The sequence below is a fragment of the Hibiscus syriacus genome, unplaced genomic scaffold (assembly GCF_006381635.1).
Source record: "Hibiscus syriacus cultivar Baekdansim isolate YM2019G1 unplaced genomic scaffold, ASM638163v2 tig00112281_pilon, whole genome shotgun sequence".
Classification (NCBI taxonomy): domain Eukaryota; kingdom Viridiplantae; phylum Streptophyta; class Magnoliopsida; order Malvales; family Malvaceae; genus Hibiscus; species Hibiscus syriacus.
In genome coordinates, this window is record NW_024063292.1 from 370,887 (window position 1) to 386,017 (window position 15,131).

The window sequence follows — 15,131 nt, forward strand, 5'->3', positions numbered from 1 at the left end:
TTTTATCTTCTTCTTTCTTCCTCTTTAATATGTTCTACTTCCTATTTCTTCCATTTTTCTTCCTAGTTTCTCATCCCAAAGACGGAAGAAGTACGCATCTGGCGCCTATGCAGAAAAACACCCAAAACGTGCGCCTGAGAGGGCTTATTGTTCTACACTGCACCAATCTCGCCAAAGGCGTTTTCCTCCACACTCACCTGCGCTTGGCGCCTAGGCGCACTTATGAGATTAAGGTCTGAACCAACCAAAATTTTAACAATCTCCAATCACCAATGATGAGTCATAATTTTTTCACCAAACTCGTTATCTTTTTCAAATGAAAATTTGATATTTATTTAACCAGAAAACATCCAAAACTTCATGAATCCATCGATGAAAACTTCGATTTCTTATTATTTGATCTCTATTATCCATCATAGGATGAAACTCGAATGAAGATATGTTATTCTATCCTAAGAAAAGTCTTTTTACTGTTAGGATCTTCAAACAGAGACTTTGGTTGTCGAAGTTATACTAAAGTAAAAAATAAAGGAGAATTTGTTATTACTTCAAACTTATTTGATCAAATGTAATAAAAAATTTCTTTAAAAACTCAAGATATTCAAGATCTTAGACAAAAAATTAAATCCAACAAAAAGAAAACAAAATCATTGGTATCAATATACTCCAATAATAGAAAGGAAAAGAGAAGAGGGTGACAAGCATTATCTGATCTAATTCAAATATTGATGTTAAAATGCAATAACACAGATGGATGAAAAGGGAGAAAATCATAAATATAGCACATATACATTGATATGAATGAAAGGAAATATAAAGAAAGAACGGGGAGAGATTAAAATAATATTATCTTAGTACAAGGAAATATAAAATAATATAATAATATTTACACCATAAACTTCAAATAACAAAATGAGAAGAAAAAAAGAAATAAAAGGAAAATGAGTTTTTAACGTTAGATTTGTGGAGTTTAAATTTTTTTATTAAAGAGTCATCAGATTATGTTCACGAGGATAAAACAAATTTGATGAAATTTTTAAAATTTTTCAGTCGTTGTTGGCGGTGGTCAATCATGACGAGTGATGAACATAATCTATGTAAGAAAAAGAAAAAGAAAGAAAAATGAAAATGAAAGAAAATTGAGTGATAAGATTTATAATTTATTATTTTCCATTTAGTATCATTTTTTTTATTAATTTAGGGTGATTACAATGTATTGCATGTTTTAAATATTCTCAACAATTTGATAATGAAAACTCATCACCCTTGTAATCTCTAGTGCTTTATCGTGAGACCTCTAAGAATAACAATAATCTCTTTGACCACTGAGATAATTTGGTTTATATTATTTAATAATTTTTTATGTAGATAAAAAAATGATATTAAGAGAAATTATATCAATGAATCTTAAAGTATTTTACTCTGAATTGTTGAATAGTATACTTTATAGCATAATATATTTCTATACATAAATAGAGGAAAATAATTATAGACATGGTTAGTAAAGTTAAAAAGTTCTGCAAGCAAGAGTGAATGGATAGTATACGAAGTTAAGGGTTAGAGATTACTTGAGATTATAAATAAAATGAATAAAATTTAAATTAATTTTTATTTTAAATTTATGCTAATTTTATTTTAATATATATATATATATATAATGTATTATTTATAAATTAATAATTGAATTTCTGTCACGAATGAACGAGAAGAGAAAGGCGAAGGGTTTAGAATCGAAGCAAAATAATTAGGGGAAATGAAAAAGGGATAGTGATTTGGAAAAGGAGAATCGGAGAATTAGGGATTTCGATTTCAGATATTGGAACAATTCATAAAAGCATGAAAATAGAGTCACGTGAGGAGCATATGGATTCTAGAGGAAGAAAATGAACAAGCCCAGAAACTAATCCAGCTATGAGCCCACCGGGAATATCTAGCCTAGCTGTCACTTGACAAGGAAGTTGTTACAAATGGCCAACTGTCGAGAATCTAACATCTATAGTACATTGTAATGAAATAAAACTATGTAATGAGGAGAGAGAAAATCTCATCCGATGAATCAGTGAATGCATTATTTTATGTAATCTCCTTTTTTTCTCTTCTAAAATCCTTCCTCTTCTTTGATTAAAAACCCTAAAATATTCTTAGAACATAACAAATTGGTATCAGAGTCTAAATTCCTTGCAATGCATCAAACTGATAAAAAAAAGACTCAAACCATGGTAGAATCTACTGACTTCATTTTCATACAATATCAACTGGAAGATCTGGAAAAAAATTCGAGCAAGCCACTGATGAAACAAAGCCTCCAAAATGGTTGGAGTAGCAAAAAAAACTACCTGAACAGTATAGAATCGAGGATGAACACCAATCAAGACTATGTGGAACAAATCATATGAATCTTGACGGGGAGAAACGATGAACCAAATTAGATGACCTCAGAATAGGAATAGGTCAATACACCTACTCCAATAAAAGTTGATGGGAAGAAATCTGTAACATCCTCAATACCGGGTTAGTGACTAAATTATAAAACTTCAGAATTTGGTGACTAAAGTAGATAATATGAAAAGTTCAAGGACTTATATTGGAAATTTTGTGTAATATTAAATTGCAAAGAAGGAGTAATAGAAGGATAAAGTGGTCATTTGGTAGAGAAAATAATTAAATTGGGAAGTGGTTATATTTAACCCACGTTGAATGGAGGAGGCAAAAGCAAGTTTCCAGAGAACTTTCTTCTTCTTCTTCTGGTGTATAAGCTAATTACAAGGTGAGTTTCTTGTTAAGGGATTATTCATTGAATTTAAGTTGGGTTTATGGTCTTTAGATGATACTTAAGCTTAAGGAAAGCTTAAGTTATCTTAAAATCAAATGATAAGGAAGTTAGGAAAGATTAAAGATAAGAAGGGAATAAGTGAAATCTTGGAAGATGATTAGTAAATAAAGTTTGAGACTGGAATTGACTTGTCATCAACCTAATTAAGAAGTATGAAGTGTTAGAATTGGAATTAGAACATGTTGGAAATTTGGTATGATTCTTGATTTCAATATAGATGATAGAATTTTGAAGGTAAAGATGTGTTAGATGAGTACAAATGGATTTAAGTATGTATATTTGAGTTAAGAATAGGAAAGAGATTAAGATATGAAGTGTTTGAGCTGAAATGAGTAAATTTTCGGGCTTAAAATGTAAAAATCTGGGCTTGGGTATCGGTACTATTTCATCTAGTACAAATACTTTAAGAGTAAAATAGGGACATTTGGTATAGGATACCGAAACTAGTTAAACAGTATCGATACCATCAGTCTAAATTCAATAAAGAAATTCTTGAGGTATTGATACCAATGTGGAGGTATTGGTACCATAGTATAGTAGTATCAATACTAGTTTAAGGGTATCGATACCAGAAAACATCGAATCCAATTTTGGTATCGATACCGAGGGGTATCGGTACCCTAGAATAGAAGTATCGATACTGTGCTTGTAGTACCGATACTACTTAGGTTGGAAAAGTTGATATTAGTATCTTATTTAGTTTAATTTAGTAAGAATCCTTTTTGAGTATTTCAAATCCCAATATTCATTAGATTATATTCGTGTAGATATTGAGCACAAACAAGTTCTGGAACAACCTTAGAGTCAGGATCGATCTAAAGAGATAGAATTATAGAAGTGGATTTGGGATTAAGAAAGACTATGGTGAATGCATATCATAGTTAGTATGAATATTGTTTTATGGGAAGAAGACTTGTGATAAGTTTATTTCCTCTATTTGATTTCATGATTTCATATTCATGTACATACATATGTTAATATTATAATGAGTACCTGCATAACTCATACATGTTTTAATATGATGTAATATGTGATGTATGAAATCATAAGAGAATAAATTCAAGTTATGTATAATAAGACCAGTGATTATATGTGTACATGTGAAGTATATGATGTGTTTTATATGAGAAAGGATAGAAGAGTGTATTTATATTTAAGCCCATGTTATATGATATGAGAGCTGTAGGTACAGTTGGCATGCCAAGAGTCGAGGGTTTTAAGTGGTCCTTCGGGACATAGTGGTCATTCGGGACAAAGTAGTCATTCGGGACAAATTTTAAGTGCCCTTAGTGGGAATTTATTCGAGCTGTGGTGACAGCATTTGTGCACAACCTCAGTGTACTCACGTACCTCTTGTTCTCAATAATGTACATGGGAATCTAAAGATAAATTAAATTGAAACTTTCATAAGAAGTTAGGTTTCGTCTGTGCATGTCATGATCTTATATGTTATAGTTTAGTAGTTACATGTTGTAATGTCACGATGGAATGATAGTAGTGCATGTGTCATGAATTCATTGCTACATGTTCTATTATGCCTCACTAAGTCTATGGCTTAGCGTGTAAGTGGTTTATACGTAGGTACCAAGAAACAGGAGGATCAAAATTAGGAGTTGCAGGTTTTGTAGGTCCCATAACCGAGGCCCAATTTACAAGACTCAAGTTGGATCCGACCCAAGTTAGTAAACCCGAAGCCCAACTAAGCTGGTCCAAATGACAAACCCGGCCTGACTCAACTAGGGTTTCTAAACATTAGCCCTAATTTAACCTAACCTTAGGGAGCTACTCTCGTCGCATCACCACCACTATTCAAACCACGTACTCCCGTCATCCTTCAATCACCGTTTCAACCACTAAGCATCATCATCTCATACAAACAGTGAGGAAAATCAGTTAAAATCAACCAAATCCAAAACCCTTCAATAAAAAAATAAAATAATCCCGTAAAATCGGGAATGATGTAGGGAAATCATTTCCCCTATCAACCAACCACCATAGCTTCACCAAAATTGAACAAAAAATGCATAAAAACCAACATGTAAGCAGAGAGGGGGAATCGAACAGAAAAATAAATCAGAGGCGGTTCGAACCAAAAAGGGAGAAAAAAAGAAGGAAAAGTCGAACCAGAAAAGGGAGAGAAAATAAAATAGAAAAAAAGAAGTAAAAATTGAACAAAAAAGGAGAGAAAATACAAGAGAAAAAGAAAAGAAAAGAAAATAAATACCTTACCTTGGTACGGAGCACGTCGAAAAACTAAAAAGTCCCCGGGTTTTTTTTTTGAGTTTACAAAAGGTAAAAACCCTAAATCTAAAGATTTGGCTGGGTTTTATGCAAAACTAGTATCAATTTCAGGCTTAGGGGAAAGAGGGGTTTTTGTGAGATTTGGTTTTTTTTTCAGTCCACCAATGGTGGTGGCAAGTAACGGCAACTGCCTTCCCCTTGGCAAGGGAAGTTGAGAGAATTTGAATTCTCTCTCTCGGCTAGAATCAAATGGAAGGAAATGGGGGATGAGAAATAAACCTTGTTTTTGGTTTTTTTAAAAACCGGGCAAAACGACATAGTTTCGGACTCCTTATTCTTGTGTTTACATAGTTTTAGGAGAAATTACAATTTTAGTCCCCGTGTTTTGTAATTTGATATGCTAATTTGAAATAAAGTGGGCTATTTATGGATTTGAACCTTACATGTTTTTATTTTTTACGTTTCAGTCATCGTACATAAGATTTAATATTTTGGTTAAATATTTGGTCTGATATATCAATTTCTTTTTATTTCATTTTAGGCCTTTTTGTTTAATATATGTACGGTTCCGATTTATTTATGTTTTCAGTCCCTATATTTTTTGTTATATGTAAATTAATCACTATTTTAGGATTAAAGATATGGATTATTGTCAGGTTAGCTCTATGTTTTTATTTATGCCGATTTGGTCCTTGCTTGGTTTGTTTATTGTATATTAGTCCTTATAACTTAGCATGTGCATTTTTTTGTTGTAAATATCGATATGCATGGGTTGTCTTATATTAAATATTTATATGTGTATATTTATGTGTCTGTATATTTATTTTTTTATGAATTTTATTTATGTACGTATATTTTTTTCGTTAAATGTTTTTTTATTTAATAATATTTTAATGTCCCACTCGAATATTTCCGAGAATGTTGTTCGTAGAATGGGTGTGAAATGTACCGCTCGACAGGAGTGGTGCGATTCGACGATATTCAAATGAACAATGAACATGAAATAAACTTACTCATTTTTTTGTTCAATTTTGTAATTCGAAATAATTAACCAAAATTTGATAAAAATAAATCATATTTTAATTTGAATTCGTAAAATCCACTATTGCAATAACATATAAGCGACTATGTATCAATTTTGGACATTGTGGCAGCGTTCACCCTTCCCCACGCGTAATCGAATTCTGAACTCTTACAAATGAATTTTTGGTAACACATACCATTTTTTGTCTTAAAATAATTTTTCTTGAAATTGTTTTAAACAACAATTTTAGGTATTCGACCTACCTAGCCCAAAGGTCAAATGGTGACTCCAATTCGAATTAAATTTCAATTTCATCAAAAACCCCAAATTTTCAAAAACTAAATCATAATTGATTTTTAATTCGATTTTTCATTTTAAAAACGTTGACATGAGTCATAAACAGTTTTGACTCTAGTTAGTTTCAATCATTTTTGCTGGGTAGTGTTTTACATCCCTACATTCACCAACTTTTTTTTTTGGAAAGAGCAGATGAAACAGTTAGGGATCAACTCACTTTTTAGCATAATTTACCATCCGGAGGGCATTTCATAATATGGAGGTCTCCCACGGAAGCTGCTCTCAATCTGACGTTAGGGGCAACCTACTATCTTACCTCCCCTTACCCCATTACATATGAGAATAAATGGTCAAAGCGAATGAACCAATGTCTTGAGCAATACTTGAGAGGTTTATGTTTTTAAAAACCTATCCGATGAGCAAGATTGTTACCCCATGATGAGTGGTGTATAATACTAACTACCACACAACACTGAAAATAACCCATTTTGAGGCACTTTATGGCTATAAATCACTATGATGCTTTGTTGTTCTGAATCTAATATGCAAAGTGTTCAAGAATTATTGCAGAAAAGGGACCAACTCAGATAGATTGTTAGGGATCAGTTAAAGGAAGCACAAACCCACATGAAACAAAATACTGATAAGAATCAAAGTGAAAAGCAATTTAATATATGTGATGAGATTTACCTGAAATTGCAACCTTATCGATAAAGCTTCCTAACACTTACAAAAATTTGAAGTTAGTAGCTTATTTTTATGACCCTTATAAGTTTATTAAAAAGATTGGTGAGGTCATGTATAAGCTTTCCTTACTAGATACGGCTTGTATCCACCCAGTTTTTCATACAAGTCTACTAAAATGAAAACTTGGTGAAAAAACAGTGGCTACATCGAATCCTTCATGATGGGCAATTGAAGGTGTTTCCTGATAAGATTTTGGGCAAAAGGATTGTCAAAAGGTATAAACATGCAGTTACTCAGTCGTTATTCCCATGGACGAATTTGAATTCCAATCACAATACTTAAAAAGATTATACAATTTTTTTATTGTGATTTCCTACCTCTGATCCTTGGGAAAAGGATCTTCTCATGGAGAGGGTATTATCACGAATGAAGGAGAAGAGAAAGACGAAGAATTCATAATCAAAGTGAAGGAATTGGAGGAAATGAAAGAGGGATTAGGGATTTGGAAAAAGAGAACCGGGGAATTAGGATTTCAATCGAAGATATTGGGGCAATTCAGAAAAGCATGGAAGAAAAAGTCACGTGAGAAAGAGATGGATTCTAGAAGAACAAAAGGAACAGGCCCAGAAACAGATCTAGCTGGGAGTCTACCAGGAATATCTGTCTTAGTTGTCGCCTGAGAAGGAAGCTGTTACAATTAGTTAAGAAAATGGACAACTTTCAAGAATCTAGAATCTACAATTAGTTAAGAATTTCTATAATCTCCCTTCTTCTTTTTTAAAGTCTCTCTTTTATTTTTATTAAAAACCTTACGATATTCTCAAAACATAACAATTTGTTTTAATAATTTAAGTGCTCTCACATTTTTAGTTATTTTATGTTAAGTTCTCCCATGGTCATTTTCATTTTTTTTGACATTTAATATATGTTGTAACACTCGACTAAAAGTTAGTTTAGCAATAGAAGCAATCGAACTCCACTTTCAAGACCCAAGTTTCATTTCTCTCAACCATGACATATTGAAGGATTAAATTCGTTGAATTAATTTAAAATTATGATCAAATTAATAGAATATGAAAATAATGATAATTAAATATATAATTATATCAATTTTATTAACTGACACATCAACTACTCCCTCAAATATTAATGGCATGTGTTTTAATTATATTATTTAAATAGTTAATTGATTTAATTGAAAAAATTGAAATATCGATGATCATATTAAAATATATACTCCCTCAGTCTCATTAAATTTGTCCAATGTTGATCTTTTTTGGTCATTTTTTTTAATTTTGACTCATTATTATTTAAAATTTGTTATTGATAAAAAAATTGAAAAATATATTTTAAAAACTTTAAATCAAGTAGTTTTGAATATATATTTTATAAAATTTAATTATTTAAAATATTTAAAATAGTCATGATCAAAGTTTAAAATTTTTGACTTCTTAAAAAGTCAATAATAAACGTATTTATTGAGATAGAGGGAGTAGTTTATTCTTAAATTTACTTAAAAATTAATTCTTTTAAAAAATTATTCAAATATTATAAAATAAAATTAACTCATCAAAATAAAAATTAAAAACTTAAAAAATTAATATAAAATTCCCAAAATTAAGGAGTTGCTTGGTTTGTGCATAGGGATGGCAACGAGCTGGGTTCGGGCCGGGTATTGGTCCCCCGTCCCTGTCCCTGTTTAAAAAACCGGTACCCGTCTCCGTTTAAAAAATCGCAGGGATTTAAACGGGAATCCCCGTCGGGTAATCGGGGAAAACCGCGGGGAAACAAGCATCCCCGTTTAGCATAAACGGTTATTTAAACGGGTATTGGGCCGGGTATTGGGTCGGCTATTGGGTCGGTATTGGGCCGGGAATCGGGCCGGGTATATATATATATATTTAAATTAAATATATATTTTTATTAAATTAAATTTATTAATATTATATATATATATATATATATAAATAATTATTTTTAATATTTATCGGGTCGGGTATCGGGGCGGGTAATCGGGACGAGGATTACCATACCCGTCCCTATCCCGTCCCCGTTTATCATCCCCGAACCCGACCCGTTTAATTCAATTTTCGATTTTCCGTATCGGATTCGAATTTTTTTGCCATCCCTATTTATGCATAATCAAGTAGAAGTAAATCAAAAGTATGAAACCAATGTCACCCTTAATATGGAGAGTAACTACCTCATCCCAATATCTATGAAAGCGAAATTACCATAAACATCTTAAAAGATTCTGCAAATAACATCTACGTCCTGCTCTCTTTATATTCACGAAAATCGTACTCACCGAGCGGCACAAATATTTTGGTTTTAATTTTGATTAATTTTTTTCAACTGTGAACTTATTCTTCTTTTTTGTTCTCTCACAACAATCCGTTCTATGTCACAAGAATCCTACTCTCTCTTCACCGATTCAAAACTCGGACAACCCCAATGAACGATCTGGAGCGAGTCAAGAGGGAAGACCCGTTTCTGATCAAGTATGAGCCTTCCGAACTCAGAATCGCGTCGGAGTTCTTAAGCACGTGGCTACCTTTCCTTTCCAGAGATCTCTGCCACCGATGCACACAAACCTTCTCCCAACGAATCCGCTCTCTAGACCCAGGTAACCTCCTTTTACTAGCATTGTCATGTTTTCAACTTTAATAAAGTTCAAACTAGGATTTTCCCTTATAAAATTCCCTTATTGCGCCTTGCTTTTATCGATATATTTTTGTTTTTTTTACTGAAAACAAATGTCCTTTGCTAATTGTCCTTTCTAAGTCGGATTTGAAGTAAATAAGCATAGATTATATTATCTTCGATTTATTTTACTTGTCCATGACTGCTGCAATGAGGGTTTTGTGTAGATATGTGTATAAATAAGTGAGAGAAATTTATGGTTTATGTTTTCTGTTGTGGAACTTGAAGGAGATGCTGCGCTGGCCAACCCTGATCTGAATGTAATCCCTTCTACTCCCAACAATAATGAATTGGAAGAATTAAATGAGAATCTTCATGATGATTGTGCTGTGAATTCGATTGGAAGTTCAAAAGATGATGATGCCAACTCATTGGGTAGTTGGAAAGATGGGGAAAATGGATGGTCTGAACCCATTGGAGAAGCATCCACTAGTGGTGGAGTTGCCAGCGTGTCGCCTTTGGTTCGAACCCCGGCTCCCCGTCTATCATGGGCAGACATGGCACAGGATGATGAGCTTGAGGAAGAAGAAGAAGAGCAACTGGGGTCAGAGTCAAGCAAGCGGATTGTTAGTTTAACTGCTGCCACCAGGGAGTTGAAGATATCTAAGGGTGTCGAGAAGCCTAAATTGCCAAGAGATCAGAGAGAGTACATTAGGTTTATGAATGTGAAGAGGAAGAAAGATTTTATATGTTTTGAGGGAGGTAATGGGAAGTTTGTAAATATTCTCGAGGGGCTTGAACTCCATGAGGGAATTTTCAGTGCTGCAGAACAGAAGAGGATAGTTGACCATATTTATCTGCTTCAGGAGATGGGGAGAAAAGGAGAGTTGAAAGGTCAGTATTTACATATTGCTAATCCTGTTCATATGATTGTATTGTTGAGTGCTTTTGCTATATGTTCTTTGATTTGTGAATATGATTTTTTATTCTTGAGTAGTTTCTCTGACTAGGGTTCTTTTTTGGAGAATTATTGAGCTTGTTATAATATAATGGTTAACTCAATAGAAATGTTTAGAAAGTAGCAAATTTCATGTCATGTGTTAGCATAAATAACATTCAAGGAGCACATGCAAATACGGAGTATGCAATTCATTTTTGTTTAATATACTGTCAAAGTGGTAGAAATAGAATTAATTGAGCAGAGCTTTGAAGTCCTTAAGTCCTGTCGGTGTACTCTTTGTTTCCTTGTCTATTATTCAACATTGGATTATAAGTTTTTGGTTAATTAGTTAGGTCAGAAACAGATTCTACTTAATTAGATTCAGTTCTCTCCATGAATCATTTTTTGGGCTTCTCAGATGTATCTCGTGTATGTCATTCCAAGAAGAATCTGATTGGGTGATTCAATCCTCATTCTGATCATGGATTCTTTGGGTTGTACTTCAATTTTTTACCATGGTTTTGTTTTTGTTTTTTTATTTAGTCTTCTTTTTATATCTCAGTGGATTACCCAGAGGCTAGTTTTAACTCATTTCTTCTAAAATCAATTTATGAAGGAGGCTTGTAGGCTTCTTTAATCCTCTTATTGGTCATTGGATGAGATGAGCTTTAGCAATTCAATGGAGTATTTAGAATCATGTTCTGTAGCATCATGTTATCCTTGTGTGCGACTTGCTGATATCTCATCTTTTCAAATTAAGAGTTTCTCAAAATTTTATGTTTAAAACAATGCATAACATTTAAGTAATTGATGTCGAAGAATATCTTTGCTCCTCTTATTGGTCATTGAATCAGATGAGCTTTAGCAATTCAGTGGAGCATTTGGAAAGTTCTGTAGCATTATGTTATCCTTGTGTGCAACTTGCTAATCTGTCATCTTCCAAATTAATGGTTTCTCAACAATTTATGTTTAAAACAATGCATCATATTTAAGTAATTGATGTTGAAGGATATCATATATTATTCATTGTGGAATATATTCTACAGAACGCACATATACAGCACCGCAAAATTGGATGCGGGGAAAAGGACGCGTAACCATCCAATTTGGTTGCTGTTACAATTATGCAGTGGTAAGTTTTTATGTATCCATGTTTAACTGTGAATATTAGTTTAGTGTCTGGAGACACTGTAGTCACAACACAAGTGGTTATATTTACATCTGAAAAGCTTTATTATGTTTTCCTTCTGGTGGCAGGACAATAATGGTAACCCTCCTGGGGTTCTACAAAATGAATTGGTATATCTTATACCCGATCTCTTCAAGGTGATAATTAGAAGGCTGGTCAGATGGCATGTGCTTCCTGCGACTTGTGTGCCTGACAGTTGTAGAGTCAATATATATGAAGAAGGCGACTGCATACCTCCTCACATTGACAACCATGATTTTGTTAGACCATTCTGTACTGTATCGTTTCTTAGTGAGTGCAACATACTTTTTGGGTCAAACTTGAAGGTTGTAGATGCTGGTGAGTTTTCTGGGCCAACTGCAATTCCTCTACCTGTGGGGTAAGATTCTTTTCATGCACTAACGATCCTATTTCTCTATAAACTCAAGTAATGTAATCATTGTTTGTTTACAACTATCGAGTTAAAAACTTAAAATCAGTTATTTCTCCTTTCAGGTCAGTTCTGGTTTTAAATGGAAATGGAACAGATATTGCTAAGCATTGTGTGCCTGCAGCTCCTACTAAGAGGTACAAGTTTAAATTTATGATCTTTTTACTATTTGTTGTGAAGATTGTTATTTTACTTTTGTTCATTTAACTTTCTGCTCTATTGCTTCCCTTAGGATATCGATCACATTTAGGAGAATGGATGAGTTGAAACGACCAGTAGGATATACTCCAGAACCTGATTTGCAAGGCATTGAACCGTTGACATATGATGCACAAAGACCAAAGGGATTAAATTCACCTAGATCAGTCGGTGCACAGAGACCAAGGGGAATAAATTCACCTATATCTGAACAGAGACCAAGGGGAATAAACTCATTTATATCTGAACGCCGTGTAAAATTCAACCATTTAGAAGAGGGGAAGTGAAAGGCTTTACAGAGATTAATGAACAATCGGAATGTCGATCCTCAACCCAGCCTCGAAGAGGCTCTTCATATAAGAGAAGGTTCACAGTGAATCAGAGCAGGCAATGAGTTGCTGCATGTCTAATGTGCACATTATTTCTCCGTTCTGGTTATCGATCATTTCGGCATTTGTGATTGGTATAAAATCTTATTTTGAAGCCCTGGAATAGATTGCGGAGTTAAGTAATAGGGTTAGGTTGGAAGTTTAGAGGGTGTGTGTGATGTCACATTTCTGAAAAATCATAGCTCAGGTTCTCATTGAGGTTTGTAATTATATAAAACGATGTGCGTAATTAGTTTCTTAGCATTTTTTAAATAGACCAATTCAAGGATTTGAGATCAAATATGCTCTCCTCAGTCTTTTGCACTCGAGTTTCATATACTTTCCCATACTTTTCCATCAAGATGGGATTTTGCCCTTTGAATTGGGCTGTGGCATACAATCAAGGGTATAATCATTCTCTTGGAACTGTCTTTTCTCAAGTAATGATATCAAACGCACTATGATATCCTCTATAGGAATTTAAGATTAGTTGGAAGAGCTGCATCTGTGTTTTGTCAATTAAAGTAGCTATGTTCGTAATGTATACGTTATTACTAAAAAAAAATTAAACATATATTACCTTTATAATTATATCAAACTAAATTGGTCAACACTAAGTGAAATGTTAGAGGTGAAATGTTAGGTATATAGCAGCACTATAGGTTTTGCATACTAATCATTCATTGATATGATTTACACATAATAAGAATATATGGACATAAAATTTGAGATGAGAAATATAAATGTCAAAAAGCTGAGTTTGTATATACGAATGAAATTTGCGTAAACAATTTAAACTTGTTTGGGAATCAATAGATTTTGTTTAACACTTGTAGCAAATTTTCCTACAATCTGTAGGTTTTCTGTTGTCTGATTCAGTGTTACAAACACAACCAATCGACCCTTGGTGTTTTATCAGTGCAGTTGTTAGCTTGTGAAATGAAAGGATGAAGCTGACAAAAGGAAGGGAAGAACACAGAATCCAACATATGGAAATGTAAGAGCAAAAGAAAGTTTAAGTTCTGCTTCCGCATCTAAAGTTGAAAAGGAGAAAACAGGATTCTGCATACTCCCTGTAAATTTTCATACAGAATTTACAAATCTACATTCTCACACCTCAAATTATACATTAACCAGATCTGCAAACTAAAAAACCAGAAGTTTAACATAAAGAAAACTCGCCATTAAATTCATGAAAATGATTACATCACATAACAGGAACTGGCATCACTATTTCATTAGTAGCATCCATGCTCGAACTGCCAGCTCTGGAGTCCCTGTCCTCCTCCCTGGAAGACTTTTTCTTGATGAATTCAATACAATCTGCAACAGCTTCGCTGTGGTGAGCATCAACTGGGTAATATTTTCGTGGGGCGTTCGATGTGCTACTGTGATGATGATGATGATCTGAGGCCTTGCTGAGAGCTGATATCATTATCAGGCGAAAAACTGCTTCTCGGAATCGCTCTAGCAGCGTCGTTGGCGATAAACGTTTGTTTTTGTTGTTGCCTTTGAACCCCGGCATGCAAAAAACACCGCTCTTCATTATCTTGGGGCTGCTTCTGGTTTTCTTCTCAATACTCTCCGGTCCTCCTTTGCCTTTGATAACGTAGTTGTTTTATAGAAGAATCTGATGCACATGACAAGTTTTTTATATGCATGTCTTTTTGTTACCAGAAAAAAAGGGTTTGTTTCCATTTCTCTTCTGTGTATATATCATAATGACTTCATCATATGCATAACTGGACAAATATTCCAGAAAACAGGGTAAATAAACAATGTCTTTTCCAAGAGTTGCTTCAGTTTGTTAATAACGTGAGAATTGAAAATGGTCCCCAAGACTTAATCCGTGGCTAGAATGTAGGGTTTTGCTTCATTATATTAAAAACAGATTAGCAAACATTTCGTCTTAACTGGAACTCTATAAGGTTCACATGCTTACATGTGCAAATATTCATTACTCTACACACATTTATTAAAATTCAATTCAGCCGACTTGCTGACTTTCAAAGAATCCTTCGTTCTTGTACCTACTTTTAACCAAACATGAAAATGTTCTAGTTTGCATGATAAGCACAAACGGATACTGAAACCCCATGTGTATCAAACTGTTCTTCGGATGCGGTTCCGATGCTCGAGTCAGTGAGTTTTAGAGTAGAGATGAAGGGAGAAAGTGACAACAGTAACGAGGTATAACAAGTGGAATCCATAAACATCAATCACACTCCAAATTTATGTAACACTAAGCTACTTTTACTACACAAGCTCCAACCTTTTGTGC

General features: G+C 33.5%; 1 protein-coding gene across 1 annotated transcript; it reads left to right on the forward strand.

The window, feature by feature from the left end:
* The first annotated feature begins 9,439 nt into the window (after positions 1 to 9,439).
* Positions 9,440 to 13,092, forward strand: LOC120177071 (RNA demethylase ALKBH9B-like). The gene is made up of 6 exons (XM_039183314.1): positions 9,440 to 9,708; positions 10,014 to 10,619; positions 11,712 to 11,797; positions 11,923 to 12,233; positions 12,350 to 12,421; positions 12,517 to 13,092. Exons 1-6 carry the CDS (start codon positions 9,537 to 9,539, stop codon positions 12,767 to 12,769), a joined length of 1,500 nt encoding a protein of 499 aa, XP_039039245.1. The 5' UTR covers positions 9,440 to 9,536; the 3' UTR covers positions 12,770 to 13,092.
* The last annotated feature ends 2,039 nt before the right edge of the window (positions 13,093 to 15,131 follow it).